We start from the raw sequence: 20,768 nt of genomic DNA, 5'->3' as shown, positions 1-20,768 counted from the left end.
GAAGGGGCTTTCAGCTCACTGCGCGTCTCAGCGTTTCCACGCCTTTTGTAAGGAAAGCTACTGACAGGCACGGGGAAGGGGAGGGCACACAGGGTGCCTTAGCATTTGGCATTAAATCTATTTATGGAATCCAGGACCCCAGGGCCAGGTTAGCCTCTGAGTGTGTCCGCGCCGCTTCCGCTTTAAGGGGCGGAGCCCGAGCGGGCGGGCGGGGCGCGCCCGGAAGACGCGGCCTCCGCGTCCTTCGCGTCGGATCCCGAGCCCGCCGAGCGCCCTCCCCGGCTCACCGCGGCCGGTGTGCGGCCGCCTGACTCCGGCCCTCCGCGCCCCTCTTCCCCCCCCTCCCCACCCCTCTCTCCCCGCTCTCTCCATTCCGATCGCTTGCCCTCCGCACACCCTTCCCGCTGTCGGCGTCCGGATCCTCGGACCCTCATCTTTGAACCTCTGCACCCCTCATCTCCCCGCCCCTGGCTCTTCCCCGCCGCGGTACCCGGTGCCCGGGTCTTCGGCGGTTTGCCCTGCCCCCTCCCCCACGCCGCGGCTCTCAACCCTTTGTCCCGGGTGTACCTTCCTTCTTGCCCCGCACCACCCTTGCCTCCGCCTCCCCCCTGCTCCCGGCACCCGGGTCCTCCGCGCCCACATCCACCCCCACCTCCGCCCAGCCTCTCCGTGCTCTGGGTCTCGGCGGGTGCCCGGGCCCCCGGGCCCCCGCGCGGGTTTGGGTGACCCCGCGGCCGCCAGGCTCTGGCTCCGCCCGCGCCGCCACCTCGCGCGGGTCGCGTCTCCGCTCTGGGCCTGGCCGGGCGTCTGGCTGGGCTCCTTCCGCTGTCACAGTGGGTGCAGTTCTGGAAGCCCCCGAAGGCGCAGCCGGCCTCGGGTCTTAAGTCTAAGCGAGGTACCGAGAGGCAGTGGGGTGCGGAGCGGGGACGGAGGGGCCGGGCTGCGCGGCCTAGGGGGCGCGCCCTGCAGAGCCGGTCTGCGCTTAGCCTGCCCACACTTAGTCTGCACGCAGGGTCTGAGCGGCGCGGGGTCTCGCCGGTACCCCACTTTTAAGTGGGATACTCAGCTGTGAGCCTGGACTCGTGTCAGCCTTGCCTAAAGCGTGAACATAGATGGGTGCCCTTTAAGTCGGGGGCAGGCAGCCTAGGCCAAGGATCTCTGGAAGAGGATGGTGACCCCCTGGCGCTTCTCCGTCAGGGTCTGCTTGTCGCATCTAAGGGGTTTTGAGCTCAGAAAAGAACTCGGGCTTTTAAGATCATCTGGGTGCTCTCGTAATGCCAGACTCTGTTGGCTTCTGCTCGGTACTTTACCCAAACTTATCTCAACCTATGGGGACACTGGTGAGGGGGCCCCTGAGAGCGCATGCCAGCGAAGAGCCAGCTGGAGTGACCTAGCTGAAAATGGACCACTGGAGAGAGTCTCCCAAGAGGGGCAGCTCGGAGGCCTCTTTCTGCACCTCCGCATCTGGCTCCGGGCTGGGGCTCTGTTGATGAAATTCTTCCCTCTCCTTCTCTTCTATCCCCTCACCTACCTGGCTCCCAGCGTCTCCAGCCTCTGGCTCTACCTGCTTCTGAAAGCCACGGAGACCTCAGGCCCAACCTACATCAAACTGGGCCAATGGGCCAGCACCCGGCGTGATCTCTTCTCAGAGGCTTTCTGTGCCCAGTTCTCCAAGCTGCATGTCCGGGTGACGCCCCACCCTTGGACTCACACAGAACACTTCCTGCGGCAGGCGTTTGGGGAAGACTGGGGCAAGGTCCTCTGCTTTGAGAAGAAGGAACCTGTGGGCTCAGGCTGTGTGGCCCAAGTGTACAAAGCACGTGCCAATCCTGCCTTCCTGGAGAATGACAGTGTCCGGAGACTTGCTAAGGCCTCCCGCCTGCAGCCTTCTTCGGAAGCTGGGGCAGTCGGGAGCCTGGGAGATCTCTTTGGACCCCCAGAGAAGGGGTGGGGGTTTCAAGGAAGTCTTGCCGACCAGTCCTTTCTAGAAAGGCTGCTCCTCCCTGAAGCCGACCTGGTTGGATCAAATGCAGTCGTGTCTCAGTCTTTAGCGCGTGCCCACCGACCTGAGCCAGATCACCTCATCCCCGTGGCCGTGAAAGTAAGTGCTTGGATGGCTTCGGCAGACTCTTTCTGTCTAAGATTTTACTGTGTCCACAGAGCTGTCCCGGGTCAGGCACCCCCTTTTGCAAATCACCCCACATTGCTTTCCGCTGATTTTTCTTAGCTTGACTTTTGTGTGCCTATGCTATGCATGCTGTATTTCTTGGTTTGAGGGAGTGGCTGTGTGAAGAGGGTTTGGGGTCTGTTGCCTCTGTGGGGGGAGGAACCACTACTCAGCTGACCTGCTCCTCTGGGGCGAGGATAAATAAGTCAGAGACAGTCTCTGACGTGCTGGGGCGAGCCCAAGATGGCAGTATTCATTTGTACAGAAGTGGCTTCCTCCTGTCACTTTTCCTTTCTAGTCACCCCTGCCTGGGCTCCATCATTTTTTTTTTTTTAAAGACTTTATTTATTTGACACACAGAGAAATCACAAGTAGGCAGAGAGGCAGGCAGAGAGAGAGGGGGAAGCAGGCTCCCCACTGAGCAGAGAGCCCGATGCGGGACTTGATTGCAGGACCCTGAGATCGTGACCTGAGCTGAAGGTAGAGGCTTTAACCCACTGAGCCACCAGGTGCCCTGGGCTCCATCATTTTTGTCTCCGCCCTCTTCCGTCCCATTCAGCGTGGTCCCAGGTCTCTGGCAGACCCCAGTGGCAGGTACCCTTGATGCCTCTCTTACACCTCCTTGGAAACAGCCCTCTGTTTGCACCTACTGAATCATTCTTTCCAAGGCCTGAGGCCCGGCTCTTTATAAATGCTGCCAGTGATTCCCATGAGCAGACATGTTTGGGGAATACGGGACCAAAATATCTTCCGCTCTGTGGAATACTAAGGGAGTGGATGCCAGCTGTGTACCAGGACAGGTGCCAGTCATGGTAGACACATTATTTAGTCTGTAGTGGCTGCCTTTGAGGTAGGCATTGGCTTAACTTGTATCTCTATATATCGCCGCTTTGTTCTCAGCTTTGGAAAGGACTTGATGTGGGGGAGCGGGTGAGGACTATTATCTCCATGGTCTGTTTTGTTTTGTTCTTAGATTTTATTTATTTGAGAGAGAGAGAGTAAGTGTAAGAGAGAGCACGAGCAGGTGGGAGGGGCAGAGGTAGAAGAAGAAGCAGACTCCCCACTGATCAGAAAGCCCAATCCCGGGAGGGAGACAAACCATAAAAACAAACTGAGGGTTACTGGGGGGAGGGGGTTGGGAGAAGGGGGGGTGGGGTTATGGACAGGGGGGAGGGTATGTGCTTTGGTGAGTGCTGTGAAGTGTGTAAACCTGGCGATTCACAGACCTGTACCCCTGGGGATAAAAATACATGTTTATAAAAAAATAAAAAATTAAAAAAAAAAAAAAAAAAGAAAGCTCAATCCCAGGACCCCAGGATCATGACCTCAGCTGAAGGCAGATGCTTAACCACCTAGGTGCTCCATGTTTTAAGAAGTGGAGGGGCCCCTGGGTGGCTCAGTGGGTTAAAGCCTCTGCCTTCGGCTCAGGTCATGGTCTCAGGGTCCTGGGATTGAGCCCTGCATCAGGCTCTCAGCGGAGAGCCTGCTTCCCTCCACCCCCCTACCCCCGCCAGCCTGCCTCTCTGCCTATGTGGTCTCTGTCAAATAAATAAATAAATAAATAATCTTTAAAAAGCGGAACAGGAGGCTGAGAGGTTGATACCTTGGCCAGTTTCAGACTGGGAAAGAGTTGTAGAACCAACGGGCACGTGAAACCAGACTCTTTCCATCCCACTCCGTGCATCTTTGCTGGGGTTCTGTGACTCTAGATCCTTCTCTGACTCAGGCCCTGGTACTGACCCAGTACCTGGTGTGCTCAGCAAAATGCAGATTCTTGCCCCATCCCCAGAGTCGGTGACGCAGTAGGTCCTGGAGGAGGCCTGGCCGTCCACATCTGGGCACTCCACGGTGACTCTGATGCACACTAAGGTTTGGGAGCTGCCGACCTAAACTTAAGGTATTTGGAAGGAAAAGCCAGCCTGTTCTTTCCAGCAAAGCCAAGTGCAGCCCGGAGGGGTTGGCCTGGTGTCTCAGCAGAGGCATGCGGGGGTGAAGGAGGCAGGAGCTTCCCGGGTGTTGGGCTCACATCTGTTCTGCTCTGATGAGAAGTTGGCTTGGCTCCCCGATGCTGGGCCCTGGTCCCATCTGGGTGATCGTTCCCTCCTGATGCCTTCCTGTCCCTGGCAGGTGCTGCACCCAGGCTTGCTGGCGCAAGTACAGATGGACCTTCTGCTGATGAAGATGGGCAGCCGCGTCCTGGCGCTTTTGCCGGGAGTCAAGTGGCTTAGCTTGCCCGAGATCGTGGAGGAATTTGAGAAGCTCATGGTCCATCAGGTGAAGTCTCCTTCCCTCAACTGCAAATCGCATGTCACCTAGTTCTTTCCATCCGCCAGTGGAGAGCCATGGGGGTAAACCTCTGGGATGGGGGAAGGGCTCCAGGGGCTGGAGTGAAGGGGGGTGAGCAGAAAGGGAAGGGCCAGGAGGCAGGCGAGCCCAGGTGCTACAGGGGTGTCTGCTGTAGCTTCCAGAAGTTCCTGGAGGCCAGAGCGCTCCTCCAGGGTTTCCTGGGGCATTCTTCAGGTGGGGAAGGGGAGGCCGGTGGATGTGGGGACTGGCTAAGCTCTATGGTGGTGTAGACGCTGCCGCCCCATGCCCAGATCACCTCTCGTCCCCTCTCCACATCTCTCTAGATCGACCTGCGTTACGAAGCTCGGAATCTAGAACACTTCCAGTGCAACTTCCTGAATGTGAATTCTGTCAAATTCCCCACCCCCCTGCGTCCCTTTGTCACCAGGGATGTCTTGGTGGAGACTTACGAAGTAAGTGAGAGCTGGCTTCCTGGGGCTGTGCCTTCCACTCAGGGCTGGTCCATCTCCGCTTCCCCTGGAGGTTTCCGTCTGAAAAGACAAAAGCCAAGAGAGCACGGATTACTGTCCGTAAAGCTGAGGGGAGTTTGGATGTAGCACGGGGTGGGGAGGCTGTGTAGGGAGGTGGCTGGGAATCTGGACGTGGTCTCAGACTTTTCCGGACTTGAAAACCTTTCCATTTTATTTGCTGGTGATGTCAGTTTCCTCCTGTGTAACAGTGGGCGCCTGTCCCTGCCGCTCAGGCTTGTCCCAGGAGTCAGTGACACATTGAATGCAAAACGCCTTCAGAGTTTGCACAGGGGAAGTGCTCAGCAGTGGCCTTAGCTGTTGCCTAGACTGGCCTCCTTTGTAAAACTGCTAACGTTTGATCCAGGGTGACACGAAAGGCCCAATGTTACTGGCTATGTGACCTTGAGGAAGTTCCTTAAACTCTCTGGGCTTTAGTTCTTCTCTTTGCCACTGCGGAATAACAAGGTGGATCTCAACGGGCACTTGTCTCAGCGGATAAATAACTCACCTGCATGAAATGGTTGTTTACTGTGTCCTTCCCTCTCTTTCTCCCCTTTCTCTCCATTTTCTCGCTCGAGGTCACAGAGCTCACTCATGGCCTTGTTGGCTCATCGCTGATCAGAAACTAGCTCTCCGGAGCCCCGCTCCTTGTCTTCTCTGTGACATTACATCTCACGCCTGTAGGCAGCAGAGTGAAGGGTTTCCTACAGAATAAACCAAGGGGAATCGTTTTTGTTTTGTTTTGTTTTGTTTTTTTTTTGAGAAATATTACCTAAGGGGAAAGCGGGCAGGTTCAGATTAACTTGCAGACGACAGACTCAGAGCGATCGGGAGGAAGGGAAAACTCTTTGGGCAGAGGAAGGACGGGAAGGCAGCGCGATGGGTCATGTGGGGGTGGGGAGCAGGGCAGGGGGTGTGCCGTCTGGGGTCCAGCTCTCTCTCCCCTGACGTTCCTTAAAGGAGAGCGTGCCTGTGTCCAGCTACCAGCAGGCGGGGATCCCCACTGACTTGAAGAAGAAGATCGCCCGGCTGGGGATCAACATGCTGCTGAAGATGGTGAGCGCGTGGGCTGGGAGGGAGCGCTCCGGCCCTGCATGGGGTCGAACTGCGTGTGGGGAGGTGGCAGAGACGCTGGTCCTGGTCGGCTGTCAGGAGGGGGTGGTGCAGTGAGCAAAGCAGCAAGCCACCACGTTGAGAGTCTGCTCTAGAGATAGTGGAGCCTACCAGAACGCCCCTTCATTCTATGCCTTTCTGTTAAGCGCGGCGTCGGGGGCGTGCACCGGTCACCATGCCAGGTGCTGCGGAGCGGGGCGGGGGCAGCAGACCCAGGCCCTGCCCAGGTTGCCGGTGCTTTGGACAAACAGCCGGAGATGCCGCATGCGCAGTGGTATTTCGTTCATTCGTCCAGCAGCTGAGACCCCGCTCTGTGTCCTGCCCCGAATTAAGTGCTAGGTAGACGGCAGTGAGCGAAACGGACCTGATTACAATGTTCCTGGAACTACCATTCCCTGAGAAGACCGGCCACAGATCAGTACAGGATACACAGGGACCACAGGGTCATTCAGGAGGGGCCCGTCCTGGCCGCGGGGTTTGGCCGGCGTGAATGACAGCGGCCGGGGGCTGGATGGCTCGTTGTAGGCAGCAAAGAGGATGAGCGTCCCGGTCTGCAGGGCGCAGGAGCTGGGTAAGAAGGAACAGGTGTGTGGCTGGAGTGGGAGGAAAGGACCCATGTGACTGACGTGGCACGGTGGGGGCAGAGGCCGGTGGCCACAGTGGGGCAGAGGTGAGCGCAAGAGCAGAGCGGGCCCAGCCAATACCTCTAGCCTCGAGTGAAAAGTCAGCCACCCCCGACTGAGGACCGTGCAGGGAGAGCTGGGTGTCCCCTCGGTCGGCGTGTGCTGTTTTACCGTAACCCTTTGTGGTGGGAGTTCAGTGGGGAACCAGGACCCAGGACTCCGAGGGGCACCTTGGGTCAGAGGGGAAGCAGCAGTGGGAGCCGCTGCGGGAGAAGCAGCACCAAACAGCACCCAGGAGACAGGAGATCATGACAGGCTGCAGATGGCAGGATCGAGGCCAGGGGCGAAAGCTGGGGGGCCGAACTGATAGCCACGTGCCGGGCGGTTCGGCCCTGGGGTCAGCCAGTGTTTTGTACCTCCAGCCGGCAGGTGTGCCGGCCCTGGCTTCTCTAGTTCTCAGGATTTCACCAGAGTAGCACTTGTCTCACCTCCTTCAGAGCCAGAACCCAGGACCAGGAGGGTGTCTCTGGGGCCCGGGGCTGTGGCAGGAGATGTCCCCAGAGAGCCTCTGTAGCGGCAGCTCTCTGCACCCTCCCCTGGGCTGTCCTTCCCCTTGGGAAGGCTTGCTGGTGGCTTCTGACCGCGGAGATGACCTTTCACAGGACGCACATTCCTGTCCCACAAAGTCACACCTGACTTCTGTCCATCATAGTCCCTGGAGCTTTCTTTCCTGCTTAGGAGGTTCAAAGCCACTTCCCCCTGCACACCCGATTCTGTGTGCCGGGATGGCTGTTGGTGTCACAGTCCGGCTTCTCTATGATGGGCAGAGGGAGGTCATGGAGGGCAAGTCTGATTTAGGAAATGTTTTTTAAAAATGTAGTTCTGGGGCGCCTGGGTGGCTCCGTGGGTTAAGCCTCTGCCTTCTGTGGTCATGATCTCAGGGTCCTCAGCAAGGAGCCTGCTTCCTTCTCTTTCTCTGCCTGCCTCTGCCTACTTGTGAGCTCTCTCTGTCAAATAAACAAATAAAATCTTAAAAAAAAAAAATAAAAAGGTAGTTCTGTGGGGCACCTGAGTGGCCCAGTTGGTTAAGAGTCTCCCTTCAGCTCAGGTTATGATCCTGGGGTCCTGGGATTGAGCCTCCCACCCCAGTCCCCATTCAGCAGGGAGCCTGCTTCTCTCCCTTTCCTTATTGCTCCTTCTGCTTGTGCTCTCATTCTGTCAAATCAGTCAATCTTTAAAAATAAAATAAAATAAAAATAAAAAGGTAGTTCCATGCATTTTAAGAACTTAGAATTGGGGGGAAATCTTTAAGCAATGGGTAGATAATTATTCTGAATTAGATTATTACTGCTAAAATCACAGAATAAAACTAAGTCCTTTAGTTCAGGTTGTGATTTCAGGGTTGTGATATGAAGCCCCACATCGGGCTCTGTGCTCAGGGCAGAGTCTGCTTGTCCCTCTCCATCTCCCACTGCCTCTCCCCCTGCTCACGTGCGTGCTCTCTCTCTCTCTGTTTTTAAAACCAATGAATCAATCTTAAAATAAGTAAGTCCTTTAAAATGCAGTTCAGTCTTTGTTTTTTCATGTTCCCTTATAATCTTTTTATTTTTCTTCTTATTATTTTTAAAAATTTTATTTGTTTGAGAGACAGTGAAAGTGAGAGAGATCACAGAGGGAGAGGGAGAGGCAGGCTCCCAGCTGAGCAGAGCCTGATGCAGGGGTCAATCCCAGGACTTTGGGATCATGACCTGAGCCAAAGGCAGACGCTTACCCCGAAATTATTTTTTTCTTAAAAATGTCAACCTGGGGGCACCTGGGTGGCTCAATGGTTTGGGGCCTCTGCCTTCGGCTCAGGTCATGATCTCAGGGTTCTGGGATCGAGCCCCACATCTGGGGGGGGGGGTCTCTGCTCAGCAGGGAGCCTGCTCCCCTGCACCGCCCCCGCCTGCTTCTCTGCCTGCTTGTGATCTCTGTCTGCCAAATGAACAAATAAAATCTTAAAAAGAAAAAAAAAGCTTTAAAAAATGTGAACCTGGCCTGTCCCAGGACAACTTCTGAATGCATGACATAAGCAGTGAGGCTTTGTGTACTCCGCCATCGTACTCAATCCCTGGGCACTTACTGTCACCTTGGAAGCTTTTCTGCATATGGTCTGGTGCTGCTGGGGCGGTGAGGGTTGCCTCTGCCTTGAATAGCGCTGATCTCCTTCCAGATATTTGTGGACAACTTTGTCCATGCAGACCTCCACCCGGGGAACATCCTGGTCCAGGGCGCTGACGGTCTTTCCAAGAGTCGAGAGGCACCGCTACAGCAGATGGATGTCTGCAACACGCTGGTGGTGGCCATGACCCCTGCCCGCTGCCCGCTGCGCCTGGTGCTGCTGGATGCCGGCATCGTGGCGGAGCTGCAGGCTGCGGACCTGAGCAACTTCCGGGCCGTTTTCATGGCTGTGGCGATGGGGCAGGTGAGCCCCAGCGGGCCTGCGGGAGCTGGGGACGATCTTTCATTGCAGGACGACTCTGCCCTTGTCAATCTTGCAAATGCCTGTGTTTGCCACAGGTGCTCCTGCTGAACGTAGGTGGGACGGAGCGAGAGGGGCAGGCCTGGGAGGGAGAAGGAGAGAGGAAATGAAGCCATCTAAGGGGTCTTTAGTCAGAATGTGCCGATGCCCCTGGGGGACACCTGTTCCAAGCGGCTCAGGGTTTGGGATGAGGGGAGGAAATGACTCCAGCCCGAATGCTGTTTTGTACCAGTAGTTTCTCTTCCCTCACCAGTAGACCTGTGGGTGGTCATTGGGAACACTGGCCTCTTGTCTGAGTAAACATCAGGCTGGTGAGAAGCAGCAGTACAGAGGACTTCCGCTCCAAGTGTGGGAAGGTCCCTTGGAATCTGGATTGGTTTTTGACTCCCGACCCCGTGGCTGCTAGGGGCTTCGGTGGTTGAGAATTATTATTTGCAGAAAGGGATTCGGCACAACCTCTAATGAGTCAACTTAAAGTATGATGTCAAGAGTGACCATGAAGAAACTCTCCAACCAACTGGTGTGGAATTTTCCAGCAAGAAAGACCCTGGCAAAGAGAGAATTGTTTTTGTTTTTTTAAAGGCAGAATTCAGGGGAGCCGCTGCTTATTTGGGAGCCTTCTGAGGGGACAGTTCAAAGGCTTGAGTCTGAGACAGTTGAAAGTGTCCCCCGAGTCAAGGTTAAACACTGAGGTCCAGTGGCAGGGTGGGGGGGGGGACATTCCCCTGCACAGATTGGGATGAAGGAAAGTTATAGCCAGAGAGAAAGAGTTCGGCTCCCAGGGCTGCACTGTGGGAGGTGGAAGGCTCTGGGAGTGACTACTAGGGTGTTCAGGGAGACTGGGAGGCTCTGGTCTGAGGGTGCCCAGTGTGGAGGAGGAGGAGGAAGGCTGGAGCACAGAGGCTGGGTCAGGGGTGAGTAGGGAATTCTCCTCGGCCAAGAAGAGCGCCCACAAGGCGAGTGTAGCCGGTCCAGTCCAGAGGTAGGTCCCAGAGACTCTGGGGATAGGCTGGTTGGTCAGCAGGGCCTCTTGGAGCATGAGCGGCAGGACCCTGGCTTCGCCGCCATGCCCTGCATGGCTGGTGAAGGCGGAGGAGATGATGGTGAAGGAGATGGCTGTAACAGCATGGCGGGGGCTCCCACCAATTTCAAAGTCTCTGTCGGTTACCATGTATTCTGGATGGGGTGAGATTAAAAATGGATGGGTGGTCAGAAGCAGGATGGTTGAAACCTTGGGTGGAAGCAACTAGGGTAGGAGGAAGTCTGGGCAGAGTGTCTAGTGTTAGGACCTCTCTTGACTCTACCAAGTTCCTTGCCTTCATGTCTTGTAGGGCCAGAGAGTGGCCGAGCTCATCCTGCATCACGCCCGGGCCAGCGAGTGCAGGGACGTGGAGGCGTTCAAGGCTGAGATGGCCACACTGGTGACCCAGGCCAGGAAGAACACCATCACCCTGGAAAAGGTGAGCAGGCCGCTCGAGGGGCAGAGGCGTGGGGGTGTTTACCACCCCGGCTCTTGGATGGAGCAAAGGTCGAAGGTCTCCTCTTTATGGGAGAGGTCTCAGGCAGTGTTGAGTTTTAAGGCAGATGAAGAGCAAACCTGTCCTCTGCCTGCGTCTTTTGGGTGTGAGCAGGTCCCTGGCATCCCGGGCTCTCAAGAGTGGCTCCTTGACCTGGTGGCTGCTGGAGCGGTGACATTTATAGTGCCGTAACCCCTCCCTGTCCCCGGTGTAGCCATTCTGCTGCTTCACCCGGGAGCAGGGGCTCAGCTGAGCAGGGAGGGAGGGAGGAGAAGGCCCCTGAGCAGCCAAAGGACATACCTAACCTTGCTGTTCTTTCTTTACATGTGAACAGAAGCCCACTGTGTGTTTTAGCTATAGTTCTAGCAAACTTGACTTTTTTCTCACTGAGTGCACGGTCTACACTAGCAGGAGCGAGTCCGAGCAAGGAGTGGGCCCCCGGTGGTGAGGAGTGGCGGCTGCACCCCGGCCCTTCCCATCTCGTGGATTTGGATGGGATTTCTGTGTGTGCTGGGGTGATGGGAGTGATGGGGTAGCAGGGCCTCGAGGCTCAACTCCGCCAGGGGTCTTTGAACTCACTAGTGCGATGGTGCGTGTGCAGTCCTTTCTTGAATTTGTCTGACAGTTGGGTGTGTGTGGGGGGGGTGGCTGTGAGTGTGGGTGTGAGCGGGTGTGGGCGGGGGATGGGGAGGGCTGGGGCTGGAAGGGAGAGGAGCAGTGGACGGGCCTCTGCAGTCAGTTTTATTTTGTTTTCCAGCTTCAAGTTTCCAGCCTTCTGTCCAATGTCTTTAAGTTACTGATGACTCACAAGGTGAGGCCCCTGGTGGAGTCGAGCTCCTGTGCTCTGGTTGGGTTGGTGGGGAGGGGTCTGGGGAGGCGGGAGGGGGGCCGCAGGGTGCTGAGAGGGACCTCTCCTACAGGACACCTCAGTTGTGCAAACATGTTCTGTGCTAGTCCGTGTGTGTGAAGGGTGTTGTTTCCATTTCTTGACATGGTCACGGCATGACCACAGTTGGTCGGGGTGCCTGTCAGTCTAGCAGTCTCAGTACTCGTGATCCCTCACTGGAGGAATAGGTTTTTACAAATGCAAAAATTGACCAATTCAGGCTTTCCATACCTCTTCCCTCCTCAGTTCACATCACTGATCCTTAGTCTTGATGTAAGTCATGCTTCGTTTTTGCTGGGGTCGGGGCAGCCCAAGAGGAGGTGCCTCTTGTTCTGGTGTGTTTGGAGGTCGCAGGGGGGCTGTCTGGGCCTTTGCCTCCTGGCCCAGTCCCTTGGAGGGAAGTGACCTCATGGGTCTTCACCTCCGCCTTCACCTTGGGCTCTGTCTCCTTGTGACAGGGGCAGTCTTGGGCCACTCTCCAGAGTCAAGCTGCCAGCCGAGGGTATAAGGTGTTGAGGGCAGGCAGGTTCTCCTCTGAAGATGGCCTCTCCCATTGCTTCTCGAGGTTCTGTAGTCTGATCATGAAACTCTGCATGGGAAAGGCAGCTTTTTTTTTTTTTTTGAAATTACATTAAATATTTTTAATTAAACTTCTAATTTTGGAATAATTGTGGACTCACATGCAGTTGTAAGAAATAATACAGAGAGCTCCTGTGAATCCTTTACCCAGTGTCCCCCAGTGGTAGCATCTTACAGTATTCTAACAGGGACTGACATTGATATAATCAAGGTACAGAATATTTCCATCAAAAGGCAGCTATCTGACAAGGATTGTAACACACAGTTGAGAGTCAGAAGGGTGTGTGGCTTGGCACCGTCATCTTACAGGAGGCACGATGGAGGCAGGGTGGCCCGTTTGCCTCCCTGAGCCTTGTGGGCGGAGCCCAGACTTGACACACAACCAGGGGGTCTCAGTCCTGTGCTCTTCCTGCCGCTCCGCTCTTGCTCTACAGCGGCTGTGTGCTTGGAACGAAACCAACGCACAGCCTTAGGGCTTCCCCAAGTATGCCATGGACTCGCGGGGTAACCGGTCCAGCGAGCCCGTGTGGGATGCCTGCCCACCTGGCATCGGTCGCGCTGGGTGCTTTTCATCTGGTGTCTCATTCAAATCTCAGGACAGCGCCCCCAGGCAGGTATGATCTCTGCCATAGTAGCCGCACGAAGAGATGGGCCCCGAAATGTTAGGTGGCTCCCCACGTCCCACCCACTGTGCACAGCAGAGCCACGGTCTGCACCTGTCTCCGGCTCTAGGGTTGCCTTTGTTGGTGGGGTTGTGGTAAAAAGCTTGATGCTTTCCGAAACTTTTGACAAGTTCTGTTTTAAAAATGACTTTAATATCATGGTGGGTTTGGGAAAAGCTTTAATCACTGTTAGGGAGTGGGGCTGGAGAGAAACAGGAGTGAACACACACTCCTGGGCGTTCAGTTGCACGCAGTGCGGAGCGGGGAGCCAAGGCTCACACTCCCCAGCTCCGGCCCCCACGAGCCTCTCCCAGCCCCCAGGGCAGGCTGGAAGACTGGCAGAGTCGGAGAGTCGTCGTGGGGTGTATGCTGAGCTCCCTGTCTGCACCCCGTAAGTGCCTGATTTAGCTGTGTCATACTGTCAGTATCCCTCTTAAGCCCTCCACATTCCTCATGGCAGACACCTAAGCCAAGAGGCCGGCCAACAAACCCATGGCCACCCAGCCCCTGTGGCAGGTTCAGATCCGGGTGCTGCAGTCTGACCACACAGCCCGGATTCGTACGGCTTTGTCCTCCTGCCTCCTGTGCTCCAGGTCCCGACACGGCCTTCCCGAGACACAGTGGGGGACACAGTGGGGGACACAGTGGGCAGAAGCTCCCTAAAGCTTTGCCATTCACACTGCTGTTCCCGGAATGGAAGAGCGGAGAATGTCTGGTACGAGGACTGTGTTCTGGGTACTTCACTCGGCGTTTAGCTTTTCTAAAAACTTAAAAATGTTTCCTTACAGTTAAAAATACATATACAGAATTTACCCTAACCACTTCCAGTGCACAGTTCAGTAGTGTCAACCGTATGCACATGGCTGTGTGGCAAATCTCCAGAACTTGCTCAACTTGCAAAATGGAAACTATATCTATTGAACAGCTCCCGATTAATTTCTCCCTCTTCTTCGCCCCTGGCAACCGCCATTCCACTTCGTTTCCATGATTTGGGTGACTTTAGTTATCTCGTATAAATGGAGTTGTGCAGGATTTGTCCTTTTGTGCCTGGATCATTTCCCTCACCATGATGCCCTCGAGGTTCATCTGGATTGTGGCATGTCACAGGATTTCTTTCTCAAGACTAAAGAATATTCCATAGTGTGTGTGCATACCGTGTTTTCTTCATTCGTTCATCCATCCGTGGACATTTGGGCGACTTCCACCTCTTCCACCTCTTCCACATCTATTATGAACGATGCTGCCGTGAACACGGATGTGCACGTGTGTCTTTGAAGACCTGCTTTCAGTTCTTTTGTATGTTTACCCAGAAGTGGGACTGCAAGACCATATAGTATATTCGTGATTTTTGAGGAAGCTCTGTACCGCTTTTCCACACAGGATTTTGCCTTCCTGCCATCAATATACAAAGGATCTGGTTTTCCAGATCCCTACCAACACTTGTTGTCGTTCTGACAACGGTCATCCTAACAGGTGGGAGGTGGCATCTCATTGTGTGTGTGTGTGTGTGTTTTTTTTTTTTTTAAGATTTTATTTATTTATTTGAGAGAGAGACAGTGAGAGAGAGCATGAACGAGGACAAGGTCAGAGAGAGAAGCGGACTCCCCATGGAGCTGGGAGCCCGATGCGGGACTCGATCCCGGGACTCCAGATCATGACCTGAGCCGAAGGCAGTCGTCCAACCAACTGAGCCACCCAGGCGTCCCTCATTGTGGTTTTGATTGCATTTTCCTAATGATTAATGATGGTCAGCCTCTTTCATAGGCTTGCTGGCCAATTGTATGTCTTTTTTGGAGAAATGTCTATTCATGTGGCACTTAATTTTTTAATGAAATATTTCTTAGAAACACAGATTAGAAAGAATACAGCAAACACTGAAGAACTCAGCACTCAGCTTAAGAATGAAAGCATTTGGGGTGCCTGGGTGACTCAGTAGGTTAAGCCTCTGCCTTCGGCTCAGGTCATGATCTCAGGGTCCTGAGATCGAGTCCCGCATCGGGCTCTCTGCTTTGCAGGGAGCCTGCTTCTCCCTCTCCCCTTGCCTGTTGCTCTGCCTACTTCTGCTCTCTATCTCTCTGTCAAATAAATAAATAAAATCTTAAAAAAAAAAAAAAAAAAAGCAAGCAAGCATTTCCAGTGGTGTTGAAGCACCATTTAACTCCCCAGACAGCTTTTCAGGCCTAGCTCTCTCCCCCTCACACAGTGGCCTTGATCAAGTCACTTAGCCACCCTGTGCTTGAGCTTCCTTTTTATAGAATGGGGATGATGATAGTACTTCTTTTTTTTGTTTAAAGATTTTATTTATTTATTTGACAGAGACACAGTGAGAGAATGAACACAAGCAGGGGGTGTGGGAGAGAGAGAGGTAGGCCTCTTGCTGAGCAGGGAGTCAGATTTGGGGCCTGGTCCCAGGACCCTGGGATCAGGACCTGAGCCGAAGGCAGACACTTAATGACTGAGCCACCCAGGTGCCCCATGAGGATAGTACTTTTGAGAATTAGTTGAGTAATTCACTTAAATTGCTATTACTATTAACCTGGCTCCAAAGGGGAAGAAGTTGGGGTGCCTGGTCTGCCTTTGGCTCAGGTCAGGATCCCATGGGTACTGGGATGGAGCCCTGCATCGGCTCCCTGCTCAGCAGGGAGCCTGCTTCTCTCTCGCCCCTGTGCTCATGCTCTCTCTTGTTCTCAAATAAATAAATAAATAAAATCTTTTAAAAAAGGGTAGGGGGAGAAGCTCTTCTATGTTTGAGCAAAGCCATTTGTGCGTGGTCTCAAAAGGCTACTGCAGATCTTGAAGAATGACCCTCATGTAGATTTATAGTTTCTGGTTTAGCTATGAGATATTCATTGTATTATTTTTAAGTCCTTCAAACGTACACACACCCACCCTTAGAGAAGGACATGCTGCATCCCCCAGATTTTCCCTTAATATTTCTCGTACATGGGAGGTTGGTTGAGTAGATGAGATGGTGGGGAGAACGATGAGGTAGGGGAAAGAGTGACAGGTAGATGGTAGAAGTCCAAGCAGGCCCAGAGTGGACAATCACATGGTCACCCAGGATCCCATCTCTAGATCAGAGGGCTTTAGAAAGAACCAGTCTTTTTCTGTTTCAGGTAAAGCTTGAGAGCAACTTTGCCTCCATTGTATTTGCCATCATGGTGTTGGAGGGCCTTGGCCGCTCACTGGACCCCAAACTGGACATCCTGGAGGCAGCAAAGCCCTTCCTTCTGAAAGGACCAGCGTTCCCCCGCTGACCGCAGCAGTGGGCATGCAGTGGGCATGCAGTGGGCCTTCGTCTCAGGACTAAAGGCCACTTCCGACAGCCTCCCATGGCAGCCTGAATATTCTAAAATTGGGATGCATGGAAGGCATACCACATTTTTTACCCTGACTTGGTTTCAGGCATCTGTTTTAAAAGCTTTGGGTTACTTAGGGGAAGTAAAGGGAGGGAAGCCTCCTAGCCATTCAGTCATGGATGCTGGGCCTGGTGTTGGGGATAATAATGTTCTGTGGAGGAGGACAAATAAACTGAGTTATTTTGTTTTCTTGTTTCTGTCTCTTCTCTTTTTAACCCTGTCTGCTTCCGGATCAGGTGGGGCCTGCTGGGTGTTCCGTGACTCTGAGATTTAGGTAGGAAAGTGTCACGGAATCCTGTAGACCCATGGCTTCCAAATGTTTCTGATTATGTACCCTACTGGTGAGATATATGTATTTACATGTGTATGTGCACATGTATCACTTATTTATGGGTTTTATACAGGTCCTACCACCACTAGAAATCTCTGGAGGCACAGTATATACTTTGGGCAAATTTTGCTGTACTTCAGAATTATCTTCTTGATAATTTTAAATATTTTTTGATGATCTCCTGAGCAATTTTTTTACAAGGTATACCAGGGACAAGAGCAGAATGGGCTCTGCCAATTTCTTCAAGTTCCCCTGTGCTCACATGTTAGCATTCAGACTACAGTTTCTCTGAGTCATGTTCAGCCCCTTTTCCATTTGTCTGGAGTCAGTTTTGGCTAATATTAACCTAGAGATAATAAAATCAGTATTTCCCGTTAAACAGGGCCTGAATCTGCAGTAGCGCCCCAGCGACACCCCAGCAAAGGATTAAAGCGGCCACTGCCCACCTTTCTGCACGGGGCCCACTCACGGGCACTGGGCGGCCTGCACGGACTCAGAGGGTACCAGGGTCAGCTGGTGGAGTAGGTACTAGTAAAGCTTAGTTTCTCTCTTCCTTTCTTTCATTTCGTTCCTTCCTTCCTTTCAGATTTTATTTATTTATTTTGAGAGAGAGAGAGTGTGAGCAGAGGGGAAGGGAAGAGGGAGAGAGAAAGAAGCTGACTTCCCGCTCACAAGGAGCCTGAAGCAGGAAGTGGGGCTTGATCCTAGGACCCTGAGATCATGACCTAAGCCAAAGGCAGATGCTTAACCAACTGAGCCACCTAGGCGTCCCTAGTTTGCTTGTTTCTTTTCCTTTCTTCTTCTTTTTTTTTTTTTTTTTTAATAAGAAATAGCATTTTCGGGGCACCTGGGTGGCTCAGACATTAAGTGTCTGCCTTTGGCTCAGGTCATGATCCCAGGGTCCTGGAATAGAGCCCTGCATCGGGCTCCCTGCTCAGCGGGAGGCCTGCTTCTCCCTCTCACACCCCCTTGCTTATCTGTCAAATAAATAAATAGAATCTTAAAAAAAAAAAAAAAAGAAATAGCATTTTCTCCTACATCCCAGTGGACTCTCTTGCTTGCTTTGGAGACCACTGCTCTAAGTAGTGAGTGAAAATCAAGCTTTCTGCTCTCTGGAAGTTCTGCTCTGACCACAGGACTAGATTCTTCCATTCTTTTCTTCTCAAGAATTCCTTTCTGTCTTTTAGGAAGCAACTAAGGTTTAGTCAGAGGTTCATTTGGGGTGGTTTTTTTCAAAGAGTTAGGGTGGCTCAAGGTAGTTGGGAGGGGGCAGTGGCACCATTTAGCTCCTTCATGGACACTCCGGGCAGACACAGGGCAATTGTATCAAGTGCACATATGCTGTGAGGTGAGGGGGGCACAGGCACAGAGCGGGCACTGCCCTGAGTCCACACCAGCACTACTGAGCTTTGACTAAAAGCCAATCGGTTTACTCACACCACTGTGACACATATTAGTTATCTATCAGTGCCTACAAACTACCCAAAACTTAGTGGCTTGAGAACAACAAAACTTAGTACCTCACAGTGTCTTCAAGTCCGAAATCTGGGTGCTGCTTCCCGGGCCCCAGCTCAGGGTTTTGCTCGAGCTGTGGGTATTTTAAGGCTCCACAGGGGTGGGTCTGATGCCAAGCTCATTCACAGGGTGGTTGGCACAATTCAGTCCCTCATGGACTGTTGGACCGAGGGCCTCAGTTCCTCAGGAAATTTTACAGCAACAGAAAATGAACACAGGCTCTATAGAACAGAAGAAAAATGGGTAACAGATATGCTTTAATATGGGTACTTTGCTTATTTTTAAATTAAGCACATTAAAAAGGCAAAACTTGATTCATAAAGTCATCTTCTTAAGGAGAAAATGCTATGGCTACTTCCTTGGCTGAACAGGGAGCCTGATGTGGGGCTTGATCCCAGCACCCTGGGATCATGACCTAAGCTGAAGGGAGATGCTTAACTGACTGAGCCACCCTGGCAGCCCTGTGGAGTAGGTTCTTGATTTGGGGTTAGGTGCTCTCTGTTAGGTCATTCAGAGTCTGTCTTTTGTTAGCTTTTGTCAGTTTGTTAACACTTGACTGGGAATTTGATTCATCATGTAGCCGGTGAGAGCTCAGTGTCAGGGCTTGGCATGCTTCCTCTCACCTTCTGAAATGCATCCTTTCAAATGGGCGCTCATCGTGGGGCGCCTGGGTGGCTCAGTTGGTTAAGCGGTTGCCTTGAGCTCAGGTCATGATCCAGCATCCTGGGATCAAGTCCCGCATCGGGCTCCTTGCTCGGCGGGGAGCCTGCTTCTCCCTCTGCCTCTGCTGCCACTCTGCCTGCCTGTGTGCTCTCTCTCTCTCTCTCTCAATCTCTCTGACAAATAAATAAATAAAATCGTAAAAAAAAAAAAAGACAACAAACCCAAGTATTTAAATAAAAATGGGGCGCTCATCTGAGACCCCAAAAGAAGCCGCCCAACCCCTAGCTGCCGTCATGTAGCCTGCCTAAAGCAGTAAAGGATATTTGCCCTGGGAGTTCTTAAAGCATGTCTGCAGAACAAACATGCATCCCTGCTACACAGTCAAAATAGTTTACTGATTGGACCCTAAACTTTCTATAGTAAAAAGACCCAGAATTTGTAATGTAAGACATTAAAGCCAAGGACCCCACAAGTGGTCTATAAAACAATATTGCTTTAAGTGCAATATTTAAGTGTAAAAGTTTTTTTTTGTAATTCAGCAAGAAAGTGAGGGTGAGAATGGATTTTAATTCACCAGAATCCAGGTTTTGCTACTTAGGAAGGGAAGACATAACAAAGCATAAACATTTCCTGAATATGTGTTGTGGGCCAGGTACTCTCTTAAATGACTCCCACTCAGATGGGGTCCTGATACTCAGAGAAGTAGAGTGACTTGTCCAAATTCATAGAACTATTTACTGAAGTTTGAACTTTAGATATTTTGGCCCTTTTTTTGTTTGTTTGTTTAAGCTGTGCCTCCCCTCCCCCTTGGCCTTGACATCATAAATTCATTCTTTGCTGGGACCAGGGAAGTTGTGTAGCCTGGGGAGTGAGCTGCCAAGGAAGGATGATGGAAAGCCCTGTCTTCCCAAATCATGAACTTCCTATTTAGTGGCTCGTTTATGTCACTAGAAAGGGTAAGTGAAGAATGGCAGCTCAAAGAAAGCCACGCCAGTGTATCAACTAGAAAGTCAACTTTTATCTAGAGGAAAGTGGATTCTCCTCCAATTTATATACCAAGTGGACAACAGGAGAGAGTCCTAAAGGGCCAGAGGGTTAATTAATAGGCTGTTCAGAAGGCCACAGGGAGTGTAATCCGTAAGCTTTACCTGAGCCTAACTCCACGGAGAGAGACTGTCCCGTTACAGGGCACCTGGAGACCCACATCTTGGCACAGAGGGACAGGTGTCATTTATAGTCAAGGCACTCAACTCCCTAAACTCTGTAAGTACCCTATTTTTCTTGCCTGAGTGTGACCTCTTCAGTGTTTAGCTGAAGGAGCATATGATCCATCTCAAATTGAAATCCCCAAGGTGTGAGGCTGGCAGGCTAACTTTATAATTTAATCAAACCCGGAACTTTTTAGGGAAGCTGTAACCCACACAGCAGTAAAGACCCTAAGAATTTGCGGGAGTGACGTGGGGTGGGTGCCCAGAGAAGCTCAGAGTCCATCCAGGATTTACTAGAAAGCACTATTTAGAGAGAAAGCCGAGAATCCAGGGCGTGGCTCAGGATCAGAGCGCGGCGTAAACCGGAGGCCACGCTTAAATGCAGATTCCTCGGCCCTACTTCGGACTGCAGAGGCTCTGAGGTCGGGCTCCTCAGGTGAATGCGATGCCACCGGCCCACGTAGGAATATTTGGGAACCACCGATGGGCTGCCGGTCCGTTATCAAGTTTGCAGAGAAAGAGTAAGACAAGACCTTATAGAGACCGTTGGGAGCCTCTTGCAGGAGAGGAGAGTACAAAAGACTAGCTTTGGGGACGTCCTCTGGCTCAGAGGGTCCGGCGGCCTCAAAGGGTCCGGAAGGCAGTTTACTCAGGCGCAGCAGGCAGAGGAGCGGGCGGAGGTGGGAAAACACCATCGAGATCAGCAGTCGGGGAGGAGCGAGAGCCGACTCAGTGCTGGCTTCTAAGCACACCCGTGCAGAGGTTCCTAGAGCCGAGCCCGAAGCCCGGCGACCCGATTACCGCTTCC

General features: G+C 52.7%; 1 protein-coding gene and 1 long non-coding RNA gene across 2 annotated transcripts; one reads left to right on the top strand and one right to left on the bottom strand.

Moving 5' to 3' along the window:
* The first annotated feature begins 251 nt into the window (after window positions 1–251).
* On the top strand, window positions 252–16,436 carry ADCK2 (aarF domain containing kinase 2). Its single transcript, XM_059396264.1, has 8 exons — window positions 252–2,101; window positions 4,295–4,441; window positions 4,798–4,926; window positions 5,944–6,039; window positions 8,932–9,183; window positions 10,572–10,700; window positions 11,515–11,568; window positions 16,001–16,436. Exons 1-8 carry the CDS (start codon window positions 1,169–1,171, stop codon window positions 16,139–16,141), a joined length of 1,881 nt encoding a protein of 626 aa, XP_059252247.1. The 5' UTR covers window positions 252–1,168; the 3' UTR covers window positions 16,142–16,436.
* Window positions 9,203–20,755, bottom strand: LOC132015639 (uncharacterized). The gene is made up of 3 exons (XR_009403733.1): window positions 20,494–20,755; window positions 18,095–18,310; window positions 9,203–9,322 (listed from the first exon to the last, which is right to left on the bottom strand). It is a non-coding gene; the product is annotated as an uncharacterized LOC132015639 (long non-coding RNA).
* Window positions 20,756–20,768: the final 13 nt, after the last annotated feature.

Source organism: Mustela nigripes, chromosome 4, assembly GCF_022355385.1.
Source record: "Mustela nigripes isolate SB6536 chromosome 4, MUSNIG.SB6536, whole genome shotgun sequence".
Classification (NCBI taxonomy): Eukaryota; Metazoa; Chordata; class Mammalia; order Carnivora; family Mustelidae; genus Mustela; species Mustela nigripes.
Note: the sequence above shows the minus strand (reverse complement) of the source record. Positions and strands in the feature narration are given on the sequence as shown.

Coding starts and splice junctions, on each gene's coding strand:
- ADCK2 (XM_059396264.1), top strand. CDS start 1,169: ATGGTGACCCCCTGGCGCTTCTCCGTCAGGGTCTGCTTGTCGCATCTA. Junction 4,442..4,797: donor AGAAGCTCATGGTCCATCAG/GTGAAGTCTCCT, acceptor ACATCTCTCTAG/ATCGACCTGCGTTACGAAGC. Junction 9,184..10,571: donor TGGCTGTGGCGATGGGGCAG/GTGAGCCCCAGC, acceptor CATGTCTTGTAG/GGCCAGAGAGTGGCCGAGCT.